This window comes from Harpia harpyja, chromosome 15 (genome assembly GCF_026419915.1).
Source record: "Harpia harpyja isolate bHarHar1 chromosome 15, bHarHar1 primary haplotype, whole genome shotgun sequence".
Classification (NCBI taxonomy): Eukaryota; Metazoa; Chordata; class Aves; order Accipitriformes; family Accipitridae; genus Harpia; species Harpia harpyja.
The window spans coordinates 29,983,563-30,006,157 of record NC_068954.1 but is presented as its reverse complement, the minus strand read 5'-3'; the positions used below and the strand labels follow the sequence as shown (position 1 = coordinate 30,006,157).

The 22,595-nt window shown below is 51.0% G+C and overlaps 1 protein-coding gene across 1 annotated transcript in view; it reads right to left on the bottom strand.

The window, feature by feature from the left end:
* Positions 1 to 20,607, bottom strand: part of HDAC7 (histone deacetylase 7) — a 90,510-nt gene extending 69,903 nt beyond the window's left edge. Inside the window, exon 1 of the mRNA XM_052809586.1 lies at positions 20,323 to 20,607. Coding sequence (XP_052665546.1) covers positions 20,323 to 20,341 — 19 coding nt within the window. The 5' untranslated portion in view covers positions 20,342 to 20,607. The remainder of the gene's footprint in view (positions 1 to 20,322) is intronic.
* Between the last annotated feature and the right edge of the window lie 1,988 nt (positions 20,608 to 22,595).

Sequence of the window (22,595 nt, the reverse complement as noted above, 5' to 3'; positions counted from 1 at the left end):
TGGCTTTAGTTGCGGTCGATGGTATCTTTGAAATGGCGCTAATAACTCTGATGGGTTTTTATCTTACGAGGGAGGCAAAGAAAAGTTGGAGGAAGGAGGCCCTGGGAGAGGCATCGCGGCCAGACGCCTATGAATTTTTCTTGCGACAGACATCAGCTGGATCCCACCAAAAAGCTCCTCATCATTCCAACCAGCCACCTTCCCTTAGAGGACAAACCACCGAGGTCTCAGCCCAGCTTGGAGTTACTTGCCTTGGGAGCAGGTCCTGGGCTGCAGCCCCGCGCTGCCTACTCGCCCTGCCCGCTGCTGCTGCCCGCGTCCCGAGCCCTTCAGAGCCTCTGCAGCTCTGACTCAGGGTCCGTTTCCTCTCCACCTCCTCTTGCCGAGAGCTGAAGGTTTCTTTTCCCCTCCTACAGAGCTATCCCAAAAACAAGGAGCAGAAAATCCTACCCATGCACGCTCCCATTTCCAACACACACCCCAGCTTTTCTCTCCTGACCTTCTCTGCTGCAATTGCCCGCGACGGATATGAACGTTTCCAATAAAGCTATTTTTAAAAAACAATGCTTATACAATGAAGCCGTCTAGTTTGAAGTTTCATTGAGCAACATTTCAGCATATTGTGGTCCCCGTTACATGGGTGCTGCCCTCACACAAGCTTTGAACACGACACGACAATTTTTAAGGCTTCCTTTTAACAATTGTAACCTCATCATCCCCACGACCACACGATTACTCATCCTTCAGATTCAAAGTAATCGGTTGGAAATCATCCTGTTTGGGTTAAAAAAAGCCCCCCCAACCTCCTAATAATGATGCGTGGCTCATTCTCTGCCACTGCTAACAGGGTTTGGCTCTGCCTGCAATTGCAGGGCAAGGAGACACTCCTGGGTTCGCCAGTGAGGCTTTTTCTAAACACCAAGAACAATTTATCCAAAACCATCCTATCCTGATTTCCCAGGAAACACAGGGAAAGACCAGGTGAATGTGGACTGGCCGTAAAGTTCTGAAATTGCCACCAAAGGAGCTTTTATTTGTCAAGTCTGCATCTTTTCAGGTTTTCTTTGCCCAGTGTCAGCTCAAGACTCTAAGCTATGCTCAGCCCTAAAAGGGCTTTCTCTGACACAGGGGATATCAGACTGTCAAGAAACAGTAAAAGAGACTTTTTACCCTTTTTATCCTACCAGTAGGGATCTTTCAGGTTTTCAATACGGAGCTCACAAACACCCATGTTAAGAATGACCCCGTCCATGTGGAGTAAGATTTAACCACCGGGGTTCCTCGCTTTACTTCTGCAAGTAAAGTGGTTTTAACAGCATTAAGTACAACAGCCTAGCCACTGTGCGTGGCTGTGCCTTCAACAGCTCTGTGAATTAACCTTCTTCAGCATGCAGAGTAGATAAATTCTGCTTCTTTTAGGTATTTTCAGTCATTAGTTGAAGGCATTTGAAGTTTTCCTCCCTGCGAAGGCAGCAGCTCTGCCGTGGGTGCCTGTGCTCTCTCCTGCTGCATGAAGCCTTCCTGGCCACTTCTTATCAACTCCCTGTTTGCTTTTTCACAGTCCCCATCCCTGGAGTTTTCACTTTTTCCTCATTTTTCTCATCTCGGGCTGTCACTCACAAGCTGCTCGCCCAGTGGCACTGCCTCGATTCCCCACCAAAGGCTGGTTCTCTCTTGCCCCCCCTCAGAGTTTTACTGCTTGAATCAAGACAACCCCCCCACCAAGGTTTTTTTCCGCAAGGTCTCATCTCAGGTCCCCATTACCGTCTGACCATGAACTACAGAGTTCACAAGCCCTCCAGAATTGCCCGTTGGACTCAGCACAATCAAAACTGTTATAAATGCCACATGAGAGCCTCTTTTTTTGAGTTCTTACCTGAAACCAGTATCCTTCAAAAGTTTCAGTCCTTCTAGGACTGCACTGTTATCCAAGGGTTTGCACCAGCATCTCATAACTCAAGTTCAGCCTGTTAAAAAAACCTTATGACCTCTGATACAAAAGGATTTTTAAGCAGCTATCTTTTACTCATTTTGTCCTCTGCAGCTTTCCTTGAAGCCTTCAATTACCCTGGAGCATCCTCAGAGGCTTGGTGCACTTTGGCACTTGCCTTGTAAGCATCTCTAGCTGCTTTTCTCACTCAGATCCTTCCCTCTCTCCTCCAAAGAAGCATTTGGCCTCACTGCTGTAGGCGGGGAACAAAGATGACACCAAACCAGAGCTCATAGCTGATGAAGATTTAATACAAGAGGAAAGCAACAGAGGAAAGAGTGGGTGAAGGAGGAGAGGGTCTGCTGTATCTCTCTCCATCTCCTTGCTAACCGACTGTAATTGACTCTAATTTGCACGAATTGTTAACCACGATCAGGTGGTGCTGTCTCCAGCTGTAGAGAACAGCCCTGACGGTGTTTTCTTGGCCTGGAAGTGGTTGTAGGAACCCTGGGATTGAAAGCCTTCCTGCTGCTTGAGCTCTACAAAGTTCCTCCACTTTCTTCCCCATTTCTCAACAGTATCCCATCATGTGTAGGGCTCAATTTTCCTTAGTGCTGTGTCCTCTCCATCTCCTTTCTTTCTCACTGTCAAAGCCAGGAGACAAGATGCTTGAAACAGAGCTGTTGTGTTGCCAGGATCAACCATCCAAAAGTCACGTCGGATGCCTACAGATCATGAGATTTAGCTTTAAGGGTCCTGATACTTTTAAACTGTCAGCTCTTCCAGTTTGTGTCCTGGTTTCTGAAACATCTAGGGCACCCTGAGCATGTGCTCAGCTTTCTCTACAGCCCAGAGAACCAAAACCAGTTGGTTTTAGTTGGAAATTCCCAGGCTGGGGTGTGGGAGCGTTACACCAGTTTCAGCACTTTTGAGGTAGGACAAAACTCAACAAGTTCTTCCATCACAAATTCCCTCCTCCTAACCGTGGTGTCATGACCTGCACATTTCTATCTTGATGCAATTTCCCAACCTATTCACAGAAGGAGAGCAAGGAAGTACCAGGGAGTGGCAAGAGAAAAGCTGTAATACCTTTCTGGGGATGAAGAAAGTGGAGAGATGCTCCCCTTGTCCTGGCTCCAGTCACTTGGTCCAGACCAGGGCTCTGCAAGGCGAATATTGGTGTACAGAGAAAAAGTCGTTCACGTAATGTAAGCAAATGCCACGGCTATTGTACATCGTCGTGGTTTAGCACCACGGAGTTAGTCTCAGGTTAGCTCACGTCCAGTAAAGCCATCCATGCTGGGGTCATACGGCAACACAGTGTCCCCAGTGCAGCGCACACAGGAGGGTCTTGAGGAGCAGCAATGAGAACTTCGTGCTTTGAAGGTGAAAACCTGTAACTGAGCATCTAGCCTGGAAGTCGGAGAGACCCGCAAGAGGTCCCGCAAGACCCAGTGCTGTTTTCTACCATGTTACACCTAACGCAATGTCTTTCTCACCTGAAAGAGGGGAGCTACCCCCGCCTGCTTGGAGATTGTCACGTGCTGTATGGTGAGCAACCGACGGTGAACATGAGCAAGGACTACCTGCCCTGTCGGCCGTTCCCTTCCTGGCTGATGTCCACCAGGAGATCCTCTGTATTAAGCCCTCTACTCCAGCCCGTCCATCAGAGCATCTCTCAGCTACTTAAAATACAAGAGGCTCTACCAGCTGGGGGGATGGAGATGCTGAGCTAGGGCTACCCAGGCAAGAGCAGTCAGGAATAACACAGTACACACCACACAACAATGGGTGAACCTGACTAAAAATTCCTAAATCCCTGTGTGCTCTTGGGCAGGGTATGGTCTGGGTCACAAGGTGCCGGAGCTACGAACACAGCACACACCGACCGTATTTCCTGATAAACGCTACCCAGGCTCTTGAGCAGGCTGGCAGCTTGCTCGGCAGTAAACAAGATGCAAACGCAAGCTTTAAGAACCGATCAGAGCCTCCTCTTCTCCATACCTCGCCATTCACTCCCCTCCACCTCCACATCTCCTCATCCTCCCAAGCAGCTCAGGCCAGGGGATGCCTAAAACCACCCGTGCAGCGACGGTGGCAATCACAGCGACATGACAGAGATGTTCAGCGAAGAGCAGAGGATAAAGCAAGCCCAAAGACACATTTAAACACAAAAGATGGGTTGGACGAGAGTAGCCCGGACAGGACGAGAGTACCTTTGTTGTCAGTGCTCATCTGCCCGGTGGGAGCTGCCTCCTGCCCTTTAGGTTTCTGTCTCTCTTTTGCCCCAGTGCATGTGACGGTCCCCAGGCAGAGCAGCTCTTTAGTGTGGTCTGCACCGTGTGTGGCGAGGAGCCCGAGCCCTGCTCTCTAGCTTTCTTCTCGGTGCAGTTTCCATGCTCGGTTTCAGAATGACGACCTCTGATGCTGCGCTGCCTCGGGCAGCGGCTCACTCTCTCGCACAAGTGGGTTTATCTCGCATCCTTTCATTTTACTCTCACACCCAGCTGGGGGCCAACCAGTTTCAAAATAAAATGAAGCTGCCAGAAGCTCTTGGGACTCTACCAACCTTTTGCAAACACTTTGAGCTGTCGCAGAAAATGGCCTGTTTCCATGAATGCTCCTGCTGGCATAATTGGTCACCCGGGGATTCCCGGACAATGAATAGCCCAGGAGCAGATGCAGCAAGATGCCCAGCTTTATATCTGGGTGGTGCGGGGAGACTAAAATTGGAGCAGCTTCGGAGCCACCCACACTCACCCAGGAAGGGAAAAATCCCTCCCTTTGAGAATTTACAACCTAAAGCTCAGATTTCCAAATGGCAGCAGACACCCACGCGAACGAAGGGCCAGTCCCAATTAACAAGACAGACAAAAAGAGAAAGGAGACTCTGTCCCCCCCATTCTGCAAGAAGGGCGAGCTGATGCCCAAGCGTAATGGGCTTGCTCGAGGGCAACAGGGGAGTCTCTAACAAAAGTGGGAATTGCCCCAACTTCTCCGTTCTCCATCTCAGAGCACCAGTATCGTCCTCCCTGTGCTTGGCAACCTGTCTCTCCAGTGCAATATTTACCGTGAGCTGGCTGTTTCCTCAGTCATCCCTGCCGGGCTGCGGCTCTGCTTTTGTGCTGGTCGAGAGCAGATGGAGGAGCCTGGTCCTCCGCTGAGCAAATCAAGTTTTTTACACAGGCGGCTGTCGAAGGAAAGGCCTGGAGGTATTGCTGCTGCCGTAGCAGCGAGACGGCCCGTGGCGGGACTCCAAGAAGGAGGCCAAGAACAAGAGGCCGAGTTCACAAACTATCGTCATTTGAAATAGCTGGAGGCAGAGAACCTGGACCGGTTCTTCTGCTGGGAAGGATACCGCGGCTCCGACAATGTAGCAGTGTCTTTCTCCCACCATGCTGGTGGAAATTAGTTTTCTCCCTGTAATTGTCCTTCTGTTCACAAATTGCTAATGTGCGCTTTTCGTCTAAATAACTTTTATTTTAGGTTAAAGGCAAATGGCAAATCAGGAGAGAGCCCAAGTGAAGTTTCCATGAGGCAGAAGACTTGTCTGTCTCCCCTGCCATGAAATGAATTGACTCCCGCTAAGTGATTGCTCTTACCTAGGAAGGACCACAGGACTGGAAGTGGTCCCCAGGGCCCTTAAGTCCAGGGCCAATGTCTACATGAACTAAGTAACGTGGTGCAAAATTGTCTACAGCAGTCCACTCCCCACGTCCCCACTCCTGGAGTATTCCCCACTGTGGTATTTATTGCTTAAGAGCAAAAGCCACCAACTATAACTCCGTACATGAGGAGAGCAGGAGAAATTGAGGGCACACGCAGAGGCAGAGCCTCTGTTATTTTGGGGGGGGGGGGATATAACTAGCAAGGAAAAGTGGGCAGTTCCCTGGGTAAAGCTCAGGAAGATCCAAATCCAGCACTGCCTCTGAGAAAACTTGGGGATTCACTCTCATAAGATAACCTGAGCCATGTTGTTTTCCTTCCCTTTACATCATCAAGGTATCAGGCGTGCGAGAGGCGGATAAAAGAGTAGATGTTCCCCAACAGAAAAAGTTTATAAGAAATATAGGGTCAAATCATCTTATGCAACACCCCTGCAACTTATAAAATCTAAAGCTGTAGGACATAAATCAACCACTAACTGCCTGGGGTTAAAGAGAAACTTCCTCTCGTAGCAACCTATTGCGTAAGTGCCTTTTAACGGGAGCTCCTATCTTCTCAAATCTCTGTTAGAAAGAGGCTGACTGGACTGTAGGGCTGTTGGCCTGAGTCTTTATGATCCTTTCTGTGCCCTTTTGCTCTGAGCTGTCTTCTTGTCTCTTCCTCAAGCTGGCGAGCATCAGGGAGGAGATGCAAAGCCAGCAGCTCCCTGCTTCGCGCGCAGGCTACCGCAATGCACATCTCCGCTCAGGCTGAGGTTGGTCCCGCCACCATCGCGTCCCCATTTTCTGAGCCCCACTCAAAGGACCAGGGACTTTAGCACCTTCCCCTTCCCTAGTTCTGACTCAGGTCCTGGAAAAATTCATGAGGGATTAGTAAGCGCTGTCGACTCTTTTTCACGTGCAATCTGTTCCTGCCAGCCACTTTGTTGGTGCTGTCTCGGAGAAAGGCTGGAAAAGGCTCTCAGGTTGGGCACTTGCTTATCCTGAGGATGCAAGTGGGAAACCACAGCAGGACCCTGCTCAGAAACGCAGAGCAGCGTTACTGAGACCACCCTGCAGCTCCCACCGCTCCACCAGCCACGGAGAGCTGAGCGGTGCCGCGGGGCTGGTTCCCCCCCGGCTGTTGTGAGCATTTGTTATAAAAACCCCTATGAGCCCCAGCCAGGGGGTCCCAGTGGGAGATGTGTTCCCAGTATAGACCCCAGATGAGAAGCAGTAGCTTGTGCCGCTCCTCGAGGCTGTTCAACATCCCCCAGAGCTGGCCGCAAGGATACCTGCCTACCCAGCTGCGGAACACCAGCTCCAGGTCCAGAGCCGGCCAGCAAAGTCCCCATCCTCACAGAGGCTGTTCCTCCTTTGCTTCCCATCCTCCACAGCTTCCCCCAGCCCATCAGTGGGCTAAACTGATTTCCACCAGCCATTTCTGGCTGCAACTTGTTTTATTTATATTTTAACCCTTGCCTTACTCCCCCCTCCCACTTAATAAACCAGAAACAAAGAGAAATCACTGCAAGTGACAGCCACCAGCCTTTGTAGCACCATGTTATGCCAGAAAAACCCCATGGGGGTAGGGAAAGCCGGCGCTTTCGATGCCCCTCCGCCTGCTGCTCCCCCCCGTGCCACGGGATACGTGAGAGCTCGGTGTCGGGACTGGTGTTAACGCGCTGTTTGTTTGGTGACTGTTCTGCTACGGTTATTTTTAGCCGGTGACGCCTGGGGTATTTCGCTTCAGGATGTCCGGTCTGAGCCTCTTTCTGGGAATCCCATGTTCTCTAATTGTAAACAGCCCCATTCAGTTGCTTGCAAGCGCGAGAGGCCCCGACTTATGCAGCGGGGCTGTCAGGTGTGAGTCAAACAGGAAGCCGCTGCTGCACAAACGAGCGAGGTATTAGCCATGAAAAAGTGCCCTCGATTAACTTGAGGGACCTGGCCCCACAGCCCACCCCATGCCAAGCCGATTTACCCGGCCGGCGCGAGGTTTCGGCGTTCGGGATGCTGCCCACGGGATGCTGCCCATGCTGGAGTTTGGCTCTGCGGCTCCTCCACGTCAAGGGTTATTTGGAGGCTCCGTGTTGCCTGTGCCACCCCCTCTGAAAAACAAGGTTTGGGTAATTTTGAGGCCCCAGTTGCTGGTTTTGAAAATGTTGTCACCGTGGGAAAAGCGTTCCGGAGCACCGGAAACCTCCTTGTGCACGGATGCGTCGCTTCAGGGACACAAAGGCGTCGGGGTCTGGATGGTGCTGGGAGTCTCTGGGTGCCTGAGATGGGACTCAGGAGGTGTGGGGGCATAGGAGGGGAAAGTCTGCAGCCAGGGTGGGTGGTTTCAGTCCTGTCCCCCTCCCCACGGGGCTGGGACAAGGCACTCCATCAACCTGACCTCAGAAACCCTGCAACCGAGTGATTCGGTCTTTTGCTAAAAGCGGCAGCGTGCTGCTGCCCTTGTGCACAATAACCAGCCTGGGGTGACTCAAACACATGGCCCACGTGTCTCGAGGCTGGGGCAGAGGCTGCAGCTAAGTCTGCATCACCCCCAGAGAAGATTGTACTGGGCAGAGGGCAACACGGGGTCGGTGTGACCAAGACGAGCCTGTAGCCCCATGAAAACACGGGCCAGTGCCTTGATGACTGTCAAGAGATGGTGGGAAGGCAAGGGACGTAAAGACAGCGTCCCATGTCTTTACGTTCAGGTGTCGCTGGGTGATGCACATCAACAGAGGTCCGAAAAGCAGCACCGAAAAGTGCCACTTTGTTCCCAGCGGCACCGGTCAGCCCTCCCTGCCGTGTGGTGCCGGTGGGCTCCGAGCACCCGGGTTGGACACAGGGGTCTCGCTGGATTTCCCTTTCAACAAACAGCAGTAATGACACTGTGAGGCTCCCCAGGGATGGAGCAGCTCTCCTCCCTTTACAGCTGCTATAAAGGTCTCAAATGTTAGCAATATAGCGGTGGTCGCGAGCGCTCTGTTTATCCCATTAGCGGTTTATCCCCATTTTCCACCCTCTTACGTCCGGGAGCCCGAGAAAACCTTGCAACAGTAGTTTTGTTCATAAAACCAGACCTTACCAGCACTCGTACAGCTGAAAGAAACTGGAACCCCCCCCAGCATTTCCAGACCACGGACTTTGCTACCTGCAAACCCCCCTGTGCATGGAAGCCTGGCTGCCAGGGGAGCGAAACCCTCAGGGACAGTGAAATCCTCACTCATGCTTCTCTCAAATCCAGGGATTACGGAGCTTAAGTTATGCAACCTCCACATCAGAAGCAATATTTTTGCACGTGGTAGAAAAGTTGGGGTGATGCCTGCCCGGCCCTCAGGGGTGCAGTTGCATCCCAGATGGCTGGGATGCCAGCGGAGGCTGGTGCCTTGCAGCGATGCGGGTCCGCTCAGGACACCCGTGCTCCCCTGCTACCCCTTTGCGTGAGCTCAAAATACAAGTAGGAATTGAGCCAGGTTAGAAAATAACTCTTTCATGGCCAAGCCACGATGGATTAATGGCAGGGAGCAATGTTTTCCTAAGGGGCTGAGGGTAGGATGCTGTAAAGTATCTAAATCTGGTAGGAACATGAGTCATACTGAGCATCCATAGGGATTGCGGCTTCCAAGGCACCTCGGCACGGAGAAAAACTTCCCCGGAACGGCCCGTGCACGGAGCAGCATTGCCAGTATGGGTGAAGTAGGGCATGTGCACGGTTGTGCCCACCTCTTATCTGACTCATTTCAGCATCTCAGGGGAAACCCTGGCATTGATAAACAGCGCTCCGCTCCCTGCCTCCGCATTTACTAACCGAAATCTGGAGTCTATTTTTAACCCCGAAACACCCACTGCAAGCGGGGGGGGAGCCTGCAGTGCGATGCAGCGGGTCGGCCAGCACCGTCGGATCGGGACTGTGTCACTGCCAGCCCCGTTTCTGAGTCTGAGCTGGCTCGTGCTGTTGTTTACCGGGGTAATTTGACTGTGGCATTGGCAAGTTATCAAGCAAAGTGAGACCAAAACAAGTCACGCAGGCACTTTCCATGCTCAATGCCGGCACCGTGCCCCCGGATGGGGTATGCAAAACTGAAAGGCTCCAACTTTTTATTTTCCAGCACATCCCCCAAATGGGCGTGCTGTTTAACCAGCTCGTCACCGCTGTTTTCTGGGGGTCTGGTTCAAGGGGACAGCGTGGCAGAGGGGTGAGCGAGCTGGAAAAAGCCTCCAGGTTTGAGATGAGCTTGCACTAGGGAGTGGAAACCAGATTCAGGCCACGTTGCTGTTTGAGGGTCATTTTCTTCTTGTTATTTACTTCCCTCATGCTCAGAGCCACGGCGTACGCGGGCACACGCCAACCAGGACTAATGCAAGCGTGCACAGCGGTGCACGCGTGTGCAGACACACGCATGCCTGCGTGCACCTCCCGGCGCAGTGGCTGGATGCGGCAACGTGAAATGGTGAGAGCTGGAGGCTCTTTGGGTCTCAGACTCTCACGTTAGAGCTCATCCGTCCGGAGATGCTCAGCCACTCTGGAAACAGCAAGAGAAGCAGCATTTTCGTTTCCCAGCCAAACCGAGAGCAGGAAGGGCAGGGGCAAGACAAACTGTGTCAAAGCCCAAGCTGCTGCAGAGCCGTTGCATCCGAGGTGACGCATATCCGAGCCTGGGTGACGATGTGAATGCTGGCCCTGCCACGAATTTGGAAGGGAAGCTGAAGCTGAGGTTGGCAAAGCCACCGGCTGCTTCAGGTGTTCATGGGAGGTTTTTACGCTCCTTCTGCACGGAGGGAGCGGATCCAGCCTGGCTCTGCGGTCAGGGCAGGACACCTCGTGCTTTCTCTGGCCTGGTTTCGGAGAATCCAGGGGTAAGGCTTCCAGCCCTCCCTCAGGGAAACACCTCCACTCCCAAATATTGCAGGAGAGGAGAGAGAGTCTGGTTGTAATTCCTGCCTAAACAAAGGCTGCCTTGAACAGCAGCGTCCCATCCCTGCCATGGGGTGACACCTGACGTTTCCTTTCCAAAGCCCCCACACCGTCTGCAAAGTCTTTGCTAATCACCGATTCTGGGACAGTTTTTTTCTGGCTATAGGAAAATTTCTGTGACCAAGCCTCCCAAAACGCCTTCGCTGTTCTCCCTGCACATCACAGCCCCCCCAAAGGCAGCGTGAGCCTGCAGCTCAGGTGGGAGACGCGTTCGATCGCCTCCAACTGCTCCACCCAGCCAGGAGCCCCTACGGACCATTTTCTTCCATTTTCTGCCTCTGCTCAATCCGGTGCAGACTTTCTGTCTTCTCCCCAGGCAACGGCTTAAACACTTCAGGTTGCCTCTCCTCCGGGGCGTTTCAGACCAAAGCAGAAAGCTCAGAAATAACTCAGGAGACATAAATCTGCCTTGCAACCCCAAGAAATAGGTGCCCATTTCCCCATCGGAGAGGCCACGGGGGAGTCACACGACGGCCAGCCCGCGACCAGGGTGGGTTGTGTGCCTGTCCCCGGGCTGCGGTTCCTGCTCCGGCTGTTTCTGCTCCGTTGCAGAGATGTACTATAAAACCTTCATTTCCTGACACACATGGGATGAGGCCAAAGGGTCGTGTTTTGGACAACCTGGCTTTTCCATGGCAACTGGCAATGATGTCATCGACGTGCAATGATCGGAAGGGGCCTGGGGAATGGAGAGCTCTCCAGGAACGAGGCAGGAGAGGAGGCTGAGATGGTGGGGGACACGCTTGCAGAGAGCCGGGGCCGCAGGAGAGCAGCCCGGACAATGTTTTCCTTGGATGGCCCCGAGCACGAGCCATGGCCGAGCAGGATGGGAGCTGGAGCCTGGTGCAGTCGCTGTAGCAGAGACCATCCTCCTCCTCCAGCTCCCATCCCTCCGTGCATCCCCCCGCCGCCGTGCTTCATCCCCCTGCGGCCGAACGGCCCCAGCTAGCCGCTCTTGCGCAACGCTGGCTGAAACCTCCGACCATCTTCTCTCCCATGCGCAGGCATTTGCAGGATTAATCCCTCCCGCTCTTCGCCTCGGGGGGCTGTGAGCTGCTCTGCTCCCCCTTCCCCTGCCATTTCTCTCCCCGCTTTGTTGCTACAGCCGCTCTTCTTCCCATCACAAATTCCCTCCCTGCAGGGGAGCCCCTTTACGACAGCAAAATAATTAAAAACTCAGGCAGACAAGTATGTGTGGCACTGACGGTCGGCATCTGTTGCCGTGGGGCAGTTTGAAAGCTCTCATGCAGCGGTGTCCGTCTGTCTGTCCGGGCTTCCTGTGGCTGGAGCCATCTGATACTGCAGTGCTTCACCTCTGGGCATTGCACTGCAGTGAAGCCCTATCTGGGTTAGCTCCTAGATGCTACCAGGATAAACACGCTGAGTAAAAACATCCCCGTGCACACGGAGCTGCCAAGCAACTGCTGTTGCGCCTGTCTGTGATACGACAGAAAAGCCTAAGCAGCTCTTTTCCACCCCAGAAACACTTATGCAGGTGCGAAGCATCTCCTTGAACCCCATCCCTGACTCCTCTCCGATGCTTCGTGGGACTGACCTGGACACACGGTTGTAATCAAGAAGGGAACAAGGGCGGTGGGGTATTGCAGAAATGAGAAATGAGCTGCCTGCGCTTACAAAGGAGCTGGGAAACACCATCCATTTCAGACACGGTGGGCACAGACCGAGAACAGCAATCTATCACAGATTTAATTGGTAATTGGCAATAAAATTTTCACCTGCTGCATCCTCAAAGTATTCATTTGCCTACAGGTCCTTCTGGCCCAGCAAGCAAACAAGCAGGCAAACCTGGCAGATTTGATCCAAGTCTCTGTTTTAACTCCTTGCTCATGTGCCGAGTCTTTATGTGATGCTGGGCAAGTTGTTTAAATGACCTGTTACAAATACACCTTCCTTCACAGTAAATGAAGTAGTGTCCCATTAAAAAAAAAAAAAAATTCACTACAAGGGACACATCAACAAAACAACAGTTAGAGACTGGTGAGCCTTGCAAAGAAATTGAGTGCTTGTAGATACGGATCCACACTGAGTGGGGTCCACAAAAGCACAAGGAAGATACAATTGCACTGCCCTGTGGTAACACGTAGCTATTGTCAAATAACTGTCAAAACCAAATGTGTTCAGTAGCAGGAGGCTTGGTGGTGCTGTGAAGGCAGCACAGCGACTGTCTTCCCTGCATTTTGGACCTCACCGAAAGATTTCAGCCTAAAAGGAACTATTTCCAGCAAACAGCATCACCCAGCACGCTCAGCCCGGCGTGCATTGACTTAGGGCTGTCTCTACACATCCTTCCTACGGAGACCAACCACCACCAGCACCACTTGTAGGGGGGGAAGAAAAAAAAAAAAAAAAAAAAAGAAAAAGAAAGAGAGAAAACAAAACAACACCACGAAAGACCTTCCAAAAATGTTGCACGAAAAGTGAACACTCAGCAGAGCGAGGTTTCCTGCGCAGTGAGAGTTGGCCGGCGAACGAACAGGAAATCACTGCTTCCTGCCTGCAGAGGAAGCGCCTATCTAATGCCTGTGATCAAAAACAAACAGCACTTCAATTAAACAAACAAAGGACCTAAAACTTCAACAGCTCGCAGCCTGGGTCAGCTCCAGCAGTAGGGAAAGGCGTCCAAAAATAAGAAGCTTGTAACCTTGAAAAAGGCCCTCATCCTCTTCCCCTCGCGGTGCTCGCTCGCGCTGCGTGTGCGGAAAGCAGAAGGGATTAGGCAACCTCCTGGCCACGTCCCTGGGTGGGTGCTGCCGTCCCAGGAACCAGTCGCCCCTGGGAAGCGGTAGAGGTGGCCTCCAGCGATGTCCCCGGCTCTCGGGTTTGGTGAAGGACCACTGCTGACAGCCAGAGCTACCTCTGAGCTCAGCCCCACGCGTCCCCAGCGCCCGATGCGCGGGTGAGGCAGGAATCCTAACTTCATTAAAAAACCCTTCTGCTCCAGCCTTAATGGCTCTGAAGAAAAGTCTGAGAAGCATTTGCACAGGGACAGCAGCGGTAGCTCGGTGCCTTCTGACCCTCCGCAGGAGATGGGAACCCATCTCACCTCTCCCGCAGCCTTAGGGGCTGTTTAAATCACTAAGCTGGCAGATAACACCTTCTTCCTGCCCAAGACGCGTCTCAGGTGCCTGTGACTTTTTAAACCAGGTCCCTGCGTCTGGTCTTTACTTTGCTGGTCTCAGTTTTGGTTTGAGATTTAGTTTCAAGTATAGGAACGTTTCCTTTCTGATCTGCTAGTGATTTTCTTTTTGTCCTAATGCAAATTTCACTTGTCTTAAATATAATGAATTCAGGAAATGGGAAGAGGGATCCTTTCTTATTCCATCTGAGCAGAGCAGGATTTATAGTCCCTGGACTATAAATCATTCCTAGGAGTCGCACAGCAATATGATCTTGAGCCTCTCATAATTTCAGGGTTTCGCCTCCATAAAGGGGCCAGAGGATGCTGAGGGCTGTGAAATGCCCAGGAATCTCACAGTGCTTTTCCAACTTGCTGAAAACCTTTTGTCTAGACAAATCACAGGGAAGAGATTGATCTGAAAAGTCAGCAGGATTCAACAGCCAGGTCCTCCCCATCCTGGTGTGTACTGTCAGCGCTCAGATCAGCCTCTGTGCCAGCAGAAGCAGACTTTGCTGTGGTATTTATCAAGTGAGTTACAGGGTCTGGGTCTCACTGAATGAATGACCAAAACTGAACACGTGCTGTTTACCAGATTTAAAGCACAGGCACAAAGAGATGGAGGAAATAGTTTTGCTCCAAAACCCGAAGCTTCAGCATGCCTCCAACTCAAAATCCATCTCCGGAAAGCCTATATTCCCTTTAAAGCCACGCTCTGTCCCCAAAGCCCAGAACAACCCCTTTCCTCCCCCGTGAGACTATTTGCCTGCTTACAGGTCCTCCAGCCTGGTGCCTGTCCGTCCAGCCTGCTGTCCATCTGTCCAGCCCAGGGTCCTCCAGGCTGAGCCCTGAAGCTCCGGCATTGCTCATTCCACACATGTCCGGTGCTCTGGGCTTTTCCAAAGCCAGGCTGGCTGGAAAAACTGCTCTCCCAGCATGAAAGCGAGCACAGAAAAAAAAAAAAAAAAAAAAAAAGAAACAAAAAGGCCGGGGTTGTCCTGGGACTTTGTGTTTGAAAGGGAGCACTTTTCTCCGTCTTGCTGAGCGCGCCTGACGACGTGGTGAGAAATATGGTTCAAGAACAAAGGACGGCGAGCAGTTACCAGGGAGGAGCAGGCTGGCGTGAAAAAAAGGCTAAAGCAGGCTGAACCACGGTGTTACCTGTCTCCCAGCCTGCTGGGGACTAGCAGAAGCCACGGACTGACAGCCAGACCTGGTGACCTTACAGAAAGGCTCCATCTCCTCCTATCCCACCCTCCGTGGCACCTCGAGTCCCGACACGCTCGCTCTGCTGTAGGTTTGCACCGGTGCTGCAAAGCTCAGGATGGGTTTTACAGACCTGCACACGTCTGCCAGACACGGTGCAAAGCAGAGCACAATGATTTTTTTTTTTTTTTTTCCTTCGGTGCATTTTGCATTTGAAAGATGCCAAAGCAACAGCAAACTAGATCCGACTATGGGCTGATGGAATAACTATTCCGGAGTCATCAATAGCCCCGCAACAGTCTTGGACAGCAAATTTCAAGGGTGGGGGAATGTGTGTGGCCACCACACAAACCCCCATGATTTAGCAGTTTGTCTGGTGATGTTATAACTATCAGGTGCGGCCATCACAAATTTGCTAAATGCCTGCAAAAATCAGGCAAGATTCTTTTTGCCCCACCCGCCTGATTTGTTTGGAAAAAAAAAAGTTTACCTGTTTCCTGGCATTATAGCTGCTCACTGGTTTTATTTGCTTTTAAAGTAAACTTCCTGATGAATTAACCAAGCCCAATTAATACATATTTAAAGTGCATCTTCCTGACGACGCAAACAATGCGTGGCTGTGTCTGTCCAGGAGAGATACCAAGAGGCAAGTGGCACTGGAAATAAGGTCACAGCTGGGTACCTCTCACTTCCTATCCCTGTGCACCACGAGGGTGGTCAAACACATCACCTCAATCCCAATTTACCAACTGTTCCAGGTGGCCATTTCTAAGCGCTTTGCCCCAATTTCCCTTCCCTGTGTGACAGCCCCCACAGAGCGACCCCAAGCTCAGCTTCACCAAGGGAACAGGGCCATAAAGCCAGGATGACGAATGCCAAAATCTCCGATAGTCCATCAAGATGCCAAGAAGTTCCATCGAGCGGGACGAATGTCGGCAGAGCAGCACTGCCATCCCACCAGTCCCTCCCTCCTTTGCCCAGTATGCCCATTTGCCCGCTGGTGTGACACTGGGGCTGTCCGAGGGAAGAGCTGGGACAGGGTGCAGCAGCGGTGATGGCAGCAATCACCGTGCTTTGCCAAAACATCCGAGCAGGGACAATAGGTGAGGGCCAAGCGCCAGGACACGGTCTGAATACAGAGCTCCTGCGCTGAAGGAATGGCCTCTGTGGGCATTTGCGCTCTGAAAGCTCTCGCCTGAGTCTTTTTAAACAATGTCTCGTCCTTCCTACTGCAGAATTGCAGTCCTGGCCTGGCGGATAAAAGGGTTGCTGATGCTGTTCCATCCCTTGCTGGAAAATACATGCAACATCCCTGGAAAGTTGATTGCTAATATGGAAATGCTGGCCAATTTCCTCATTGTGTAAGTGCCAAGAACACAGATGAACTCCTGGAGGCTGCTGTGGAGGGGACTATGGGCACCGAGGTGGGGAAGACTTTCAGTGGCAGTAAAGTTCTCATCTCTTCCTGAAAATCAAGGGAACACAATTATGCCCTGAAAAGCTCCATTAAATCTGAAGGTTTCATCTACATTTATATTAACACATGTCAGCTCCGGCTGGAAAAACGCCTGTCCCAGGCAGTAGCACAACAGCTTTGGAGGTTTCCTCCTGCCGCAGACCTGAGATCTGTTCAATATCAAGTCTGGAGATGTTCATTTCACCTCCCTCATTCCGCTACTTTAAAGCCCAATTTAACCAACTCCTTCAACTTAGTCAATGGGATTTAAAGTGAATGTGACTGCTTCCCTTATGTCGATGGGCTCTGATCCTCCCTGGAGCAATCCTACGCGTGTCCATCCAGCCCGGTGTCCATTCCTGAGCCATCTCTACCCACAACTCCTAGTCCATTTTCAGAGATACCAGCGTGCTGCCCAAAGCTGCTGGATTTAGTAGAGGTTTCTGGCTAAGAGCAAATGGCACAAACACAGCTGCACTGGGATGAAGGGAAAACACCTGATGTTGTGTTGGACTAGGAATGTCATTTTAAGGAGAGAAAAAGCTCAAAAATGTATCTAGCCTACTCTGACTTTCTGCATAGCAGACTACATAGGCTCTCTAGATGATTTTTGCAAAAGCCGCAAGTTCTGCAGGTCTCCTAGAAAACTTCCAGTCACGTTTTGAGCAGTTCATGTGTTGCCTAATGCAAGGACAGCTTTTTGGTTGTTTATAGCATAAGAACATGCCATGCTCCAACAGGTACCTGAACTGACACAGAACCCCAGACGGGCTCAGTAATGCTTTAATGAGTAATAAAAGTGTTCTTTTATACCTTCTTTGATCATCCTGTGTTTATAAGGCCCAAGTTCACGCTTGTTTTCTCAACTGCTGTATTATACCAGAAACAGTACCAGTAGGTTTCTTCTTTCAAAGCCTCCTATAGCCTCTTCAAGGCATTGCTTCCTAAAATACAGCTCCCCATCGCAAATACACCCTACATCTACACTCAGCAGCATCCGCATTACTATTTTCCTGAAAAATTAACTCCAGTGAGATTAAAACGTAGTAAGGACAGAGCTATTAATTTTATCTGCCTAGGTATCACATTAGGCCTTACGGGAGAAGTGGAGCATGTCCTCCTGATTACCCAGAGTGGTGGCCAAATCCTGTCCAGAGCTGGTTTCCTAGAATAGATCCAGCAGTCAGCATCTGACCTACTTTCTGTGTTCTCAGCTGTAGTCTTCCAGTGTTTTCTAACACAAAATCACATTGTTTGCATGTGCCCAGGTTTACCCTGTTAATCTGAATTTCCCTTTATCACCTGTCTTTCCTCTGTCTGTTTTTCTTGTCTTTTCCATGTGTAAGTCATCAGCTGCTTCTCCTAAAGCCCCTACTAGAAGGGCTCAGCTTACCCAGATCAAAATTGCACATCAAATACCTACTTTTAGCTGAGATGAACAGTCCCCAGAAGAGCCTGGCCCTCCTCCCCTCTGCCTGCAAAGGGAGCCAAGGCTGAGCAGCTCAGCTGGGCTTATCCACCTTAACTTGGATGAATTCCACCTGACAAGCCTATACATGGGATGAAGGAGATCAATAAAGCCATTGGAATTCTTCCTAATTGTAGTTATCCCTGACTTTCTTTCCTGTTCTAGGGCAGAAGACAGAAATTTGGGAAACTCACCTGTAATAAAGCTTTTAGGAAAATTTATCTAAGGATCAGTCATTATGGCATGGAGGCTTGCTATGGACTTTCAGGCACCAATCTTTTCCATGCCCCATCCCAAGGACCTCAGATACCCTGTGGTATTTCCTAGGCTAAGATACTATGTCCTACAAATTGTATTTCAGTGCAGACAACAGATACTGGACACAGATGGAGGAGAAGAGAAACTCAAAGGAGGGGGGTGAGTACAGACACCTGGGGTCATTAGATAACAGCATCTGGGCTGTATTTAGTTGCATGCAATCGACTCCCCAACCTGGGAGTCATTCCACTTCACGGTGTCTTTGGCAGTGAAGCCTTAAGGACTTTCCACCGAGGCCATTTGATCCCACCAGCACGGCGCACTCAGCGGCAGCACCACTATGGCTTGTGACATCGTATTGTTAACCAGATCACTGAGCTAACATCGAGCAACCGAGGTTAAAAATAAACCCTTAGGGCCCAGTTTAACCACTCCGTAATCACACGAGTTCAATGGCAGAGGTGAAGGGGCAGCTGAGAGTTGGGAAAAGTGGCAGAACTGCTGGAGCACCTTCCCCTCCCCAAAAGCAGCATGTCGCTGGTTTTCCCTCCTCTGCTTTTCAAACTCTGGTGGTTACCAGTCTGAGGAACATGCCCTAACCAGCAACATTTCTCTTAAGCATGCAGCATTTCCCATTTGCCAAAGTACATCTAGTACCGCTGTCCTTAGCCCACATTGTACCGCAGGTTCCCGCACTGCCGTGCGGCCCACATGCATCACCACCAGTTTGCCCCCAGTTCCTCTAAGTAACATGAGAGTAGGGAACGCATTGCAAGTTATTCAGCAAATAGAGGAGCCGATACAAATGAGAGGGGACTTTTTGACCTCAGACATCCTTCAGAGTCATGGTCCCTGCTCCTTTGTTCCCATTGTCATCTAGGCACTGCAAGCAAAATAAGTTTGCATTAATGGTGGAGGCAAAGGGAGGGACTGCTACACCAGCGAGTACATCAGAGCACGCGAGAGCTCAGGGAATGCAAACACCTTGAAAGGAAGATTTCACGAGATGAGCGTATTTTAGCTGTTTGCAAAGGCCTGCCAGAAAGAACAGCGGGGAAGAGCCAGGAACACAGAGCTGTTTTGGTGCACATCAACCGGAGCAAGTGTCCTGGGAAGCTGCTCTGGAAGAGGAGCTGGCAGGTTTACAATGTGCTTTTTTGCAGCGTGCAATCCCTTGGGAAGATCTTAAAGATATATCTGCGATAGGCCTTCTTGTCTGTCACGGTCTCCCATGTGAATCGGTTACAGTTTCCTGGGAGGGTAAGACTGGGACCCGCTATTGGAAGTTGCACATTAGGCAGCAGCTTCATCACTTGTCCCGAATTCCCTTAATTAACATATATCACACTGCTGCTGAAGTGTCCTGTATTTTGCCTCCTGCTTTTTCTGCACGAAAAAATCTAAACAGGTCACTCGGGCAAAACCAGACTCCGGATAACACTCTTTACAACGACAACACACGCTGCGCCTCTGCCTGCTTTCTGCGGTCCCCAGCACGGACCGCAGCGAGCCCCGCTGGCCGCTTTCTCCCTGGGATGCAGCGGTTACGAGTCTCAGATCCCCTGCGCCGAGCAGAAGTTTCCCTGTTCTCCAGCCCACCTCTCGCTTCGCCATTTAAAACGGGCTGGAAAATTCCTACGAGGCTGTTGAAGGCAAGAGAGCAGAAATGCCACGGACACCGGCAGGAAGGTCTGCAGCATCCACACGACGCAGCCCTCGCCTCCAAAACCAAGCGTCCCTGGATCATGGAGGTGTCTCCCACCCGGAGCCTTTCCGAGCTCCTCTTTCGGTGTCGCCCCTGAATTACACAGCCCCAAAGCTGCGGGGAAGATTTCCCTCCCGCAGCCCCGCTCAGAGCCACGCTTGATTGCATCATATTTGTTTTTCTTTGCCTTTGAGATCAGGATTCCTCCCACCTTGCTAAGAACCAGGTTTTTGCCCAGTCTCCCAAGGAGGGGAGCCAGAGGGTGACCCAAATCCAGGCACACAGCTGGGTGGCAAAGCCTTCTCCAGCACGCGCGTCCGATGGGGACAGCGTCCGATGGGGACAGCGTCCGCACTTTCTCAGGCAGCGCTGGGTTGGGTTTTGAGACTTTTAACGTTTACGGCATCTACTTTTGTGCTATACGGTACCTCGGCAGCCTGAGAGCAGCGAGAGGACCCCGACGCTGCGGGGACGGACGCGAGAACCCACCGGGAACGGCCGCGTTTGCGGATGCGGTGACGGGCAGAGTCACTAGCAGGCTACTCACCCTGGCTTTGTCCTTGCATCCAGAGGAATTAAAGCCCTTGGAGATGAGGTCTCATTGTTCAAGATGTGCTTAAGGGAGGCAGCTGCTTTCTTTATATCTCAAGATTCACTAAAGTTCAGGAAGAGAGAGAGAGAAAGAGGGGGGACGGCAAAAGGGGAGGGACTGAGAGAAGGGCCCAGAGGCCGTATAGAATGACAATGGAAGGAAATGCTTTATCAAACCTAGAAAGCCAACCCTGTCCTGGGAACACAGAGGGAGAAAAAAAAAAAAAACTTGCAGAAGAAAAGCGAGTTCAGCTGCCCTGGGTTCCTCCCTTGGCAGCGTAAGCCCTCCTCCCCCAGCCCCTCTCTCCCAAACACAATGCAAGCCGGTGAAAGCCGTCAGGCTCAAACACTTTTTTTTCATTAAACAGAGAGAAGTTTCAGTTCTTTTTAAAAAAAAAAAAAAAATCCAACAACCAAACCCTGCCCGGGAATGGGAATGTGACGCTCTTCCCCCTCCCCCGGCTCCAGCCTTCCAAGTTTCTATGAGTCAAACGTTTGCAATGTGTTACCGAAATGTTACCAAGCTGGAATGCAGCATCTGAGAGGGCTTAGCTAATAAAACTTTTGTTTGTTGGCTGGGAGAAAGTGTCACCGGCAGAGAATTCGGTTCTTCTTTTGTCTTTCCCATCTACGTCTTATCCAGAGAGGGTTAACTGGTTGTGCAATGCTGACACCCTACGAGGGCGGCATTAACCCAGCGCTCCCAGTCCGAAGCAAAGAGGGAAATTGCACTGTGAAGTGGGAGACCAAGGGAAACAGTCCATCTGATAGAGCAGGTGGGAAACAGAGGGCCAGAGAGAAATTAAACGGAACAGACATCCTCGGGCATAGCAAGGGACAGACCTCGGCGACTGAAGCACCACTCAGACACAGGCTTTGGGATTTGGGGGTCAGAAAAGCACCTTTTCCTCATCTGACAGTCCTCAGGTTTGTCCCAAGATAGGAACTTTCATCCGAGACAACCCGTTACTGGGCCCAACATCTACGGCGTTTTCCAGAAGCATCTGCTCTGGATTTGCACACAACAAGCTTCTCAATTTTTTTCTCAATAATTTAACAGCCTACCAAAAGAACACTTTTTTTGATGATGATAAGTCACCACCAAACCCAGTGTCTTTTTTCTTGTTTGACTGCACCTGGCTTTAACTCCTGGAAATTGATTATTGTTATGCATTTTATCACTTTCAAATCCCGTTAAATCCAGTATTTTCCAGTGTTGCTAAACACGCAGTGGAATAACGGATTGAGAAGCCGTTGGGTTTTGACGTACTGAACAGATTAATTTCCTTCAATAGCTTACTGCAAGTCACACTCTCTCCTGTTCCCGCTTCTGTGCGACGAGCTGATCTCTGCCCAGCCTGAAGCCATTTTTCCCTTCAAGGATTTGTCTAGGGAAAAACATACAGATTTCAAACACAGAGTCAGCTGCGATCAGGAAAAAAAGGTCCAGTCTGAGGATTTTATTTTGAATTTGTTCAGAAAAGTGAAGCCAGCTGCACTCTACGGTGCTGAACACTGTTATAATGCTGGGTAAAAGTTGCAAAAGCACAGAACTCCTTTAGATGCCTATATCTAATTTTCACTAAAGTTTTCGGCACTTATAAAGAAATGTTATGGGAGCTGAAGAGAGGGCTTCCTCTCTGCTCATTCAAGAGAAGGTCTCCAGGGTGAGATTTTGTTGCATGCCTATTCTTGGCTCCGTTCCCACTGCTGTCCCCCCAATCCTTGAGGATCTTGGCCACATCATTACCTGCCCTTCGCTCCTCATTTCTTTTCTTTGAGGAGAAACCACTGGCGTTTGTGCAAAAGGCCAGTGGGGCCTCCTACGTGCTGAGGGACACAGATGCAGCATCTTCCACTAGGTCTGTAGGGGAATTTGGACCACAGCACAATAGTTTTGCAGCTCTGAGCTTTTGAGCATCTCACCCTCATGGTGGGAGCACAACCTAGTCCGGGAAGAGTTCATGAGGATGAATGCAAGGAGGAAAGCAGGAGAGTGGGGGAGAAGCCGAGGGATTGTCCTCCTTCAGTGCTTGCAAGCCTTAGTCTTTCCAGGAGGTGGCTCCTTCCACCTGGGATTCCCAGCCCCAAACCATTTCCAAGGCTTGTAGCCTTCACCTTTCTGAAAGACCTTGTCTTCAGGGTTCAGCTCCAGGAGGAAGACAGTAATGCTCTTCCTGCCTCACCCATTGCCACCCCAAGTGTCCCCTTCAATAATAGCAGCTGGCC